At 44.7% G+C, this 11,087-nt stretch overlaps 1 protein-coding gene across 6 annotated transcripts in view; it reads right to left on the bottom strand.

The window, feature by feature from the left end:
* Positions 1–6,441: 6,441 nt before the first annotated feature.
* Positions 6,442–11,087, bottom strand: part of PHF8 (PHD finger protein 8) — a 137,531-nt gene continuing 132,885 nt past the window's right edge. For 3 of the 6 annotated variants that reach the window (XM_019668151.1, XM_019668150.1, XM_019668153.1), the window contains 3 exons: positions 10,919–10,942; positions 9,949–10,285; positions 8,284–9,046 (listed from right to left, as the gene is read on the bottom strand). In XM_019668151.1, the coding sequence (XP_019523696.1) occupies positions 8,958–9,046; positions 9,949–10,285; positions 10,919–10,942 (450 nt within the window). In that variant the 3' untranslated portion in view covers positions 8,284–8,957. Of the gene's footprint in view, positions 9,047–9,948; positions 10,286–10,918; positions 10,943–11,087 lie in introns of all 6 variants that reach the window. The other 3 variants (XM_019668152.1, XM_019668154.1, XM_019668155.1) reach the window with 2 other exon arrangements.

Here is an 11,087-nt window from a genome sequence, read left to right as displayed (position 1 = left end):
CCATCCAAAGACCAAGCCAAGAAACACAAATTGCCTCATTGTGTCCCTGTGCCAATAGGGAGGCTATTTTCTAGTCCCTTTCCATGAGGGTATAGCTCTTTAATGCCCTCTTCATCTCAAGTGGGCCCATGAGTTCATCTCCTATCTCTTCTGTGTTAAGACTCAATCCCCTAGGTGGAGCTCATTCTATGTTTTGAACTGGGAACTGATTACAAGAATGTGTTTACTTTGTGACAATTCCTCAATCTGTACATTTAGAGTTTGTGTCCTTCTCTGTATGTACATTATACTTCAATTAAATATTATATAAAAATCTAAAAATATTTTAAGTACCTCAATATGTCAATAATCTCCAAATTGATCTATAGATTTAATGCAATTCCTTTCAAAATACCAGCAAGGTATTTGTAGGCACAGAAAAGCTTTTTCTAAAATTCATATGAAAAGCCACAGGACCTAGAATAGATAAATAATCTTGAAGAAGAATAAAGTGGCAGGAAACATTCTATTTGATATTAAAGGTTATCATGTAGCTAATCAAAACAGGGTGGTATTAGTGGAAGGATAGAAACATAAAATCAATGAAACGGAATAGAGATTCCAGAATTAGATCCATACAAGAACAGCTACCTGATTTTTGACAAAGGGGCAAAGCAATTCAGTAGAGAAAGGAAAGTTTTTTCAACAAGTGATGTTTGTACAATTGGACATTTCATAGAAAAATAAAACCCTGACCTAAACTCCTTACAGTATACAAAAATTATCTCAAAATGGATCATAGATCTAAATGTAAAACATGAAACTATAAAAATTTTAGATGATAACACAGGAGAAAATTTTCATGACCTAGTGTTAGTCAAAGAATTCTTAAACATGACAATCCATAAAATAAATAAAACTGATAAATTGAAATTTATCAAAATTAAAAACTGTTGCTCTGTGAAAGATACTGATACGAGAATAAAAAGACAAGTTACAGACTTGGAGAAAATATTTGCAAATCACATAGTCAACAAACAATTTGTATCTTAAAATACATAAAAGCTCTCAAAGCTCAATTGTAAGAAAACAACCCACTTAAAATATCAAAAGATGAACAAGCACTTCATCAGAGGACGTATAGATGGCAAATAAGCACAAGTGGAAGCACTGTGTTGTGTACAACCATCTTGCAACCATGAGGAAGTACCCTGAAGACAAAGCTAACACATACACAACAGAACTGAGATAATCAGAACCTAAGCTGTGATTAAACTGTGCCTAAAATCCACAGACTTCTAGACTTTTCAATTATGAGCCAATGTCCCACACTTGACTTGTTTGTGTTTTCTGTTATTTGCCACTTAAAACATTTTTATGTCTACCACACTTATTATCAAAACCAACATCCGTCAAGACAATTCCCCTTTAGAACAACTCTCACTTCCAGGAAATTTTTTATAGCTGCTTAATGCTCTTTCTCCCTTTTTCCTCTGAGCTCCTCCAGTCCCGAGAGTCTAAGTCATTCAACTTATCACTTTACCCCACCCCACCCTTCTGCTCTCTTTTCTTTTCTCTTCTCTTCTCTCTTTTCCTCTACACACACATGCACACACACATGCACACACACATGCACACACACACACACACACACACACACACACACACACACACACACCAAACCCTTGTGGCACTTTTGTTTTACCTCATTTTCCATTCTTTCTGTTATAGCACTGACCCTTGCACAATGCAACATTTAATATTTGTTTTACTTAATTGTGACCGTCAGTGTTTCACTCTGTTTCACCCACAAGACTATTAGCTCCTGAGAGCCCTTGACTCGACTCTTCACTGTTTCATGCCTAGACCCATAAAGATGAGGCTCAGTAGGGGGAGAGGAGGAAGGCAGAAAGTCATTCACTCGAATTCATTGACTAATGTTTGTGCATCCCCCATGGTTACCTGCCTTCATGACTTTGCCAGAGAGGGAGGCATCCAGGCTCTCTCCACTTGGATCATCTTTCTATTTCCACACATTCCAAATCCTACCCTTTCAAACTCAAGGCCTACTCTGGAACAGGGAAGGGCTGTGGTTGAGTGGGAAGGGACATGTGGGAATTCTCAGGGTTGATGATAATGTTTTGTATCTTGATAGAGTTGTGGGTTACACAGGTATATACATTTATCAAAACAAAATTACAGTCTTAAGATATGTGCATTTCATTATATGGGTATTTTAGCTAAAAATAAAAGCATATATTCAACTCTAGTTAATGGCATGGATGTATATAGATGCCTGATTTTGAAATTCATGAAAATAAGATGGGTTGAAGGAAGTATAGAGGGATGAATAGGTGTGCCAAAGTAAATATAGTAAAACACTGATTGTAGAATCTAGATGGTGGATATATGGGTGTTCTCAGAATAATTACTTTGACTTTCTGAATGTTTGAAGCTGTTCATAGTAAAATGTCAGGGGAAAAGTGGGGTGTGGGTTAACATCTCTGGTATCTTCACAGCCGCTGCCCTGGTTTAGACCTCATCGCATCTTAACTGGAGTCTTGAAACAACCTTCTTCATCCTCCATTTGCCATATTGCTGTAGCCTGTACACCAGCCCAATTGAAAGGCTTGTAGTTCCACCTACATACCAGGCTGCTTCAACTTTCCGCTTTTGCTTATTCTGTTCCTTTTGCTTGGAATGCTCTATTACAAACTCATCCTTCTGCCTTCCCTTTCCTGGTGAATGTCTTTCAATATTCAACTCAGGTGTTGCTTCTTCCTAGACTTTTATGCTCTGCAGCCTGGGTTCCATCTCCTTCCTTCATGTTTCCACAGCACCGCATACTTACTTGTTACATAGTACAGCAGGTCCTCGAATAACATTGTTTCTTTCAATGTCATTTCATTATAATATTAATGAGATGTTATAGGAGCTTTTGTTTATATTAATTAGCATATGGTAAAATTGGTTTCCTTATATGTTGTTTTGCTTAAAGTTGCAGAACCTATCAACAATGTTGTGAGGACTTTCTGTCTCCATCCCAGTATGCTGTACTTGGGTTTCCATGTCTGTGCATTAAACCACATGCTCCTTGAGGATCAAGCCCTCCATTGTCATACAGAGGGCCTGACACAAAAGTGGCTTTGATAAACCACTGTAGAACCAAACCAGTGATATTGACCTGACATGGATGATACTCTGGCACCTTCCAGAAACTGTGTCACAGATTTAGTTGTATCTCCTCTCTACAGAAGTGTAAGGATCACCACACCTATTGACTTAGCCATCTATGTCCTTCAGTTTCCTCATTAAGCCAACTCCATTTTCTGCACCAATATTCTCTCCAATTTCTTTAAAGGCTTACTTTCTCTGTAGTCTTTATAAGATTATAGGGCTTGTTGGGCAAATATTAACTGAGATAAATGCAAATAGATTCACTGATCACCTGAGTGTTAAGACATTAAGTTTTTTAAAGACAGGGGCTACTATAGTCCCTAACAAACCTATGAGGTAGGGAGTTTATCTTCATTTTACAGATGACAAAACTGAATCAAGGAAATATAAAGTAACCAGCTCAAGATCACATAGGTGGCAGAGTTGGAATTGAATCATTGGTCTTCTCAACTCCCAGGCACATCCTCTTTCAGCCACAGCCCTTTGTCTCCAGGTTGGGCCAGGTCTGGAAAGCCTTGAAAGCAGAAGTATAATAAAGCAGTGGGAAGCCATGGGTGTTCTCAAGCAGGTGGGAATGATGAAAATAGGACTTCGGGAAGGTTGTGTATGATAGAATGGAATGGGACGAAATGCAAGGGAGGCTTGCTGGGATCCTGACAAGGATAATATACTTGTAAAATGGGTATTGTATCTTTCTTACCACATTCATTGGTGAGTGCTGACGTTATGTTGTGGTCCTATGGAGAAGGAGAAGCCCTGGAAAGGTGAGCTATTTTGAGAGTTAAAAAGCTGAAAAGGGGTCTTTGGGGTAGTATGAGTGGCCAACTCCATGGTTCTGCCTCCTGGAAATGGCCTGGGATTTCCACCTTTTATGAGATGTAGAAGTCCAGAAAAAGGTCAGAATTGACTGGAGAGTTGGGTGAAGACTTCCTTAGGGAAGCGGCATTCAATGGGGCATTAGATGAGATGGTGCCCTCCGCATGTCTCCTTCAGTAACATCCTCACTCGTCTCCCTGGCTCCATTTCTCTCCCTCAGAATCCACTACTGACCATGACTGGCAAAGGGATCTTTTATAAAAGCAAGTTAGAGCATGCCATGTTCTGCTTAAAACTCTTTAATGATTCTCTATCACTGGATACAGTTAAGTCTTTTCACAAACAACAAAATTACATGGCCTCCATTATCTGAGGGTTTAAAATAAATAGTATCCCTAAAAACTAATCAGTTGTGATCAGATGCCTTCTCAGACTAAACATTCCCTCTTGGAGAGTGCATATGTTCCCTCAGGTGAAAGTCACAGCTATAGTTCTACTAAATATTTTGTCCTCTATACACACACGTGTTTCCCACTTTTTTTACTCATGCCATGGCTTGAAATATTCTTCCCACTGTTCTCTGTCTGACTAGCTAATTACTTTGCATCTTTTGGCTGAGGCATCAGCCCTGACAGGAAGCCTTACCTGGACTCCCTGCTTCCCAGGGAGATTCCCTGACCAGCGTCCCATACTCATCTCTGTCACCACACTGTCCCATACGGTGCTCTTCTTCTTCACTTAGCTTACTGGAGGGCACATGCCACTTCAGTCAACTTGGCATGAACAGGGTCCTGATAGAAAGGGAGGAGACTGTGTACCTGAGGCAACACCACAAGAGCAAGTAGAAATGGGGATCTGTACTCAGGACAGGTCAGAGTTAGAGGATTCTGTTTAGGAATCCCGAATGTTTAGGGGTGACCATCCTTCTAGAGGACTTCACAGTTGAAACAATTACAACTGGCAAATGTAGAAACTGAGACCCAGATAAGCAATGTCCCCCAAAATTAACTGGTTAGTTTCTGAGAAGGCAGATTCCTAATGACAAGCCCTGTGCATTTTTCCACTGCATACTGGAAAAAGGGAACACCGAAGTTGGCTGCCCTTGTTTTCCATCCAGTTTTTAGACAGGAGCCTCTGATCTGCTGGCACCTACGAGCTGCATGAGTTAAGGTGACCAAGACTCTAGCTTATCCTTTCACTTGAGGCTGGTGATAGTGCTTTGGTCCCTCACTGGGGAAGGTGGGGTAAGAGTTGGTGACAGAAAAAAACCCCAGCCCACCATTCCTACAAGGGCTCTGAAATCCTTTCCCCCTTTCCTGTTGCCTTTCCACCAGGAGACATAGTCCCCCATGCCCAGACAAAAACCTTCTCTACCCAAGTCCTGCCTAATACCAAGATTCAGATTGGGAGAGCTGGAGGAGGTCATTTAGCCAGTAGGTACCAAACCCAGACAGCCTCATCCCAGACCTATTAGAAGCAGAATTTCCAGGGTGAAGAAATCCTGATTGGGTTCAAACTCCTTTTACAGTGACCCTCAGACAGTAAGCAGCCCTGCCCTGGGTCACCGAGTCATGGTGGTGGTAAATTTGGAACTGAGGCTGCCGACATCGCTCCAGGGGTTCTCCTCAGGACACAATTCTCAAGGATATATCTTGGATAAAAACAGGTACTCAATAAACATCTGTTGGGTCATTGAGTTACAAAAGGTTTTCTAACATGGTGAGGGGAAAGAACATGAGTTTGGGAGTCAGGCAGATCTTGCTGTGGAAGATCGCTGGCAAGCTTCAGTCTTCTTCACCACAAGATAGACTATTAATTATCTCCCAGAGTTGTCAGTGAGGATTAAATGAGATATCCCAAGTAAAACCCCTAGCCCAATGCCTGGCACAGAAAAGGCACTTAATAAATAGCAGCGGTTAACAGTGAGAGGTGGTAGAACAGTGAAAAGAACAGAGACTCTGAAACGAGGCTGGCCCCAAAACTTATGGTATGTGATGCTGAAAGGCTTTTTTTGCCTGTTTCCTCTTTAGTAAGATGAGGATATTGGTGAAGACAAAATAAATCAATATACATAGGAGAGAGGGAGAGAGAGAGACCCCCCAAAATTCCACATTCGCAGAAAGAAGATACAGGTGTCACCACTAAAAACAGCCCATGGAAGCTATGGAAAGCTTTTTCAACAAACTTGTCAGGCCCCTTTGAATTGATGCACCCCTTTTTTTCTGCTTACTGTCCTTCTGATTATCTGTTTCTGGCACGTGAACTGTGTCTCTCATGAAGGCAGGGATCCTGACCTCCCCCGCCACCTCAGGTATATGGCTGGGAACCAGAGAAGTGCTGAGTTGATGGGAGGGAGAATCAGAGAGATTGTTAAGAAAAGGCCGCACTCTTGTACTCCATACCATCACCACCACCACCACCGCCACCACCACCACCAAAAAAAAAAAAAAAGAATGACAAGCAAAGCAATTGCCAAGATAAATCACTTTTATCTCTATAGGAAAGGGAGGATCTAAAAAAAAATATAAATTACATTAGTAACACAACATAAGAAAAAAACAAGGGGAAAAAAAACAAGTCTGTATGATGCTATTCTAACCTGTTTATAAAAAGGCCCTGCATCAGAAATTCACAATCCTACCCACTTCTAAAAATATATTTAGACATGTACAGAAGCGGTGGGCTTGTTTTTAAATTGTTTGCTTTTTTGTAAAAATATATTAAAGGTGAATAGAAATCCTCTCTCCCTGCCCCCTATCTTACCCCCAGCTCTGTGCTGGGTATTGGAGACCAGAGGTAACTCTCTCACCATGTTCTAAACCTTGGTTACTAACCACTCCCAACCCCTCCCCAACTCACTTCACTTAGAACCTGAAACATTAAAAAAAAAAAAAGCACACTAGCCTCTTTGGAAAAGCATAACTCTGAGGGTAAACTTGCTTTTCATTAGAAACACAAAACAACAAACAGGAAGCTCTGAGAGCCCAACTAAACTAAGGGAAACCCATTCGAATGGAGGTCGGGTTTCAGCTCCACAGAAATTTCTAAGAAGGAACAGCAGAAAGAAGCCTGGAACTAGGGGGATTTGCTAGCAATTAGCTGCCTTTGAAAGATCAAGGGGGGTTGTTAATGGGCAGAAGGGCCAGGGTCCTGGTCTTGGTTAAAGCAGTCAGGGCCTAGTCAGGCAGTTGCCTACACAGGAACACAGGCTGCCCCCCTTCCCTCTCCTCACTATGCTCTGCTGCCTTGAAATCCCCAAGAAAAGCAAAGCTGGGCAGAAACAGAGAGGAGAGGAGTGGGGACCTCACGTGCTAGGGGGGAGGTAGCCAGGCTTTTTGCCTTTGGTGTGACTAGATGGAGGACTGCTTGGCCCCGGGGGTCCCCAAGATAGAAAAAGCAAATGGGTCTAAGGGACCCCTGATACCAAGGAAGGAGAATAGATAATGGGCTGTGGAGAAAAGACAAACTGGAGACATAAAGACAACAAGGGAAGTCTCACATACTCCCTGTGGCTTGCATGGTAGCTGTTAAGTTCCCCCAGAAGCACTGGGCAAACTGGGGTGAGGTTGGAGTGGGGTAGAGGGTAAGGATGCACTCCACGTGGGCAGTGCCAAAATGGAGGGAGGGGGACATTCTCCATCCAGTCCAGGATGCCAGGGAGGCAGGACTGGTGGAGGTGGAGGGAACTGGGGGAAAGGGAGGGAGAAGGGTGGTAACTGTCTAGATGATAGAGACATCCACAAAGGGAAGAGGGGGAAGGGAGGATCAAATGGTCTGCTCCTTTACAGATGAGTGCCTCCTCTCCTAGGCTTCGGCTCCTGAGTGGCCATCTGCACTCTGCTTGAGCATTAACCTGACGTCTGGGAGTGCAGCAGCCCAGGAGTGAAGATGTGAGTTCTGAGGTCTTCAGATCAAGAATTAAGATGAAGAAAGAAGCAGGGAGGCTCCGGATGGAGAGCCCAGGGCTCAGAGGTCCTGCCACATCCTCCCTGGAAGGTCCAAGCTGTGCTCTGTGGTACAGGTGGAGGGAGCAGGCTTCAGAGCCCAGGCTATCTGCTTCAGTGGCAGGTGCTTTCAGACTTTCAGGAGATGGTTTCTCGCCTGCTGGAACCCAGCCACAGGCACACGGATAATGTTCTGCAGGACCTCAAAATCCAGGCAAATTCCTGGAGCTCAGCCTGGGATGGGAGCTTCATCTCTAGCCAACCAAAAGTAGCTTCCTCCGATGGGCTACAAAGTTGTGGTCAAAGGCTTGGGCATTGGTCCTCTCCCCACCTTGAGAAATGCCAGGAATCTCTCCTTTGCCCAAGGATGAGTGAAGTCGGCCCATGGCCTTTCTAGGCTACCTCTGGAATTGGCCCACGGTGGGGCAGTAAGGAAACCTTGGGCCCTCTTCTTTATTTCCATGAAGCATTTGGCAAGAGAGGGCAGAGGCCAGGCCCTTCTCCCAGGAACGAGTCTTGAATGGGACATGTCCACTGGGCTGAGGGGAGGAAGGGGAAGGAAGAACAGGCAGAGGTGGGCAGCCTTCTGGAGACAGGGCTGGAGTTGTGGGAAGTGTTAAGCACTGGGCTTCCCATTTCATAAGCAGGGAAATACTGAGGGGCCCAGGCTCTCCTCGTGTCTCCCATCATCCTGCCTTCTAGCTCTAGGTGGGGACGAGAGTAAGGGGCACACAAGGCTGGTGAAAAGGAAATGGGTTGGAGCAGCAGAAAAGAGGGTTCTAGTCAGCTGAAACCCTCTCCCATTTACCCGCTACTCAGAGGTATGGAGAAGGCAGGATGCTCTGGTGGAAATGGGGAAGGGAGCTGAGGGAGTCAGTGAAGGGGCCCATGGGGAAGTCCCTGCCTTTGGTCAGTTCCAAGAAAGCAGGACAATGCGCCTCAGCACCTTGTCTGGGGCAGACAGGATCCAGGAGTGCCCCGAGAGTTGACAACGGAGAAGGCAATGGGGGTGAAGGGGTGAAGGGCAGAACACGAGGGAGCTCACAGAAGCAGTTTGCCATTTCTGTGGATTTTCAGGATACGGCCGAGTCTCTGCTTTGCTGTGGCCAGGCCCTTTTTGGGACGCTTTCCTGTGGGGGAGGGAGAGGTAAGCAAAGGCTACGGCAAGGGCTCTAGCACCACCTGTCCTTGGGTCAGCGCCTCCTCTGTTCTGCCCCCCGTTTCCCCATCCTTACACCAGGCCCATTTTGGGCAAGAAGCCCTCCTTAACTACTCCCATCCAACACCACATGCCTTGGCTCGTCCTCCTGTGACCTCCTGCACCAGATCCCTGGTTAGTCTGTCCGGTTCTTTTTCCCCCCTGGTTTCTTTGGGCCCAATAATGTTCCTTCCTAAATTCTTCAGGGGCGTGACTGTGCCTCCCCGTTCTCTTATGCTGCCCACCAGTATTAGACAAGTGCCTGGTTAGTGACTATAGCTCAGTGTCCTTGAAGTTGCCAGCCCCAGGGCCTGGTTTCATTTGAAACTCCCATCCTCATCACCCCAATGCCACACCAACCCCACCCCCTTGAGCTGCATACTCTAGGGACTGGGCTTTGAGAGCCAAAGTGAGGAAAAGAGGGCTTGACTCCCTGATCCTGGCCTCTTCCCCTCCCCACATCAAATCACCTCCCATGTCCCATGTGATCTCCTCCATATTTAATCAATTTATCTCCTCCCTCTCCATCCCCTCTGTCAGAGCCCCAGCCTCTCTTCACTGTAACTTGGACCTGTGTATGTGCCTCTTTCTTAGACTTCCCACCTTCGGCTCACTCACCCTCTACTCTGGCCACCAGAAGCATTTTTCTAAACCTACATCTGAGCTTGTCTCTGCTTAACTCCAGTCCATGTCTCTTCATGGACTATGAGATCAAAATCCAAGCACCTTAGGTTGGCTGCCAGTGTCCCCCCCAGGTATTCTCATCTACCAGATTGCATAGGGTTTGGAGTGCATAAGATCCTTGTCAGTTCTATAACCATATGACAGTTGTACCTTGTCCTGCTTGATTACTCTGGGAGCCAACTGAAGGGCGCCGCTGGGTCAAGAAGACACCGGGGGCCATTGGTGTGGTGCTGCGGTTTGCCTGGGCCATGCCAAAGGCATTGGGACGAGCAGTATACTCGTGGTCAGCAAGACTTCCTGAGAGGGCCTCTTGTTTAGGCTCAGGAGGAGGCAGAGGTGAGGAGGAGGTGAGAAGCTGGGGTGCAGTGGTCACAGTTGGGGCTGGTGCTGCCACACTGAGATTGGACTCTTGAGGGCGAGGCTGTTCTACTTCCTTCAACAAAGGCTTCTTCTTGATATATTTCTTCTTTTGGGCCTTCTGTAGCTCCTGAAACACAAGCCAAATGGGAAGGGAAAATTCAGGAATGGAGAAAAGAGAATTTCCCAGAAGGGAATTTAGACAATGGTCAGTGTGGTTCTACAACCTGCCCCCACCCCAAATCTAGACTGGATATAGGAACACACAAACATACAAGTCTTCCAATACCTGAGGTCAGCTCTTTGATACCATCTATCCTTAAGTCATCACTGCCACTAATCAGTACAGTGGCAATAGGAGGGTAAATGAGTAAAGAGACTTGGGTTTTGGTAATAACACTGCCAGTTACCAGGTGGATCGTGGACACTTGTAATAATAATAGCTGAATTTATGTTAGCAGCTGAGACCCTTTATATACTTTATCTCATTTACTCCTCAGAGCAGCCCTGAGAAGGAAAATCCCTCAGTTTATAGATGAGAAAACTGAGATGCAGGGATATTAAGTATCTTGAGCTCAAAGCCTCACAGCTGAAGGGTTCTTGGGCCCAGGATTCAAGCAGGCCTATTTAAATACCCACCCTGCACATCTCTCAAAATGGGACATCTGAGAGTAAAAGGGTAATTGATTTGGAATAAGGTAGACTTGGGTTCAAATCTAGGCTTCTACTCCCTAAATTGGATGACCTTGGTCAAGTTACTAACCTTTCTGAATCTCAACTGCCTCATCTGTAAAATGGGAAAAAAAATATCTGTTTTTTAGGGTTGTTGGAAAGATTAAATAATGACATACAAACATGTAGCACATAGTAGGTACTCAACAAGTGGTAAATTTCTATTCTATCTTCATCTCTTAAAATGGTGTAGCTTCCTC

The sequence above is a fragment of the Hipposideros armiger genome, unplaced genomic scaffold (genome assembly GCF_001890085.2).
Source record: "Hipposideros armiger isolate ML-2016 unplaced genomic scaffold, ASM189008v1 scaffold_518, whole genome shotgun sequence".
NCBI classification, from domain to species: domain Eukaryota; kingdom Metazoa; phylum Chordata; class Mammalia; order Chiroptera; family Hipposideridae; genus Hipposideros; species Hipposideros armiger.
The sequence above is the reverse complement of the archived record's forward strand: the minus strand, read 5'-3'. Positions and strand labels throughout refer to the sequence as shown.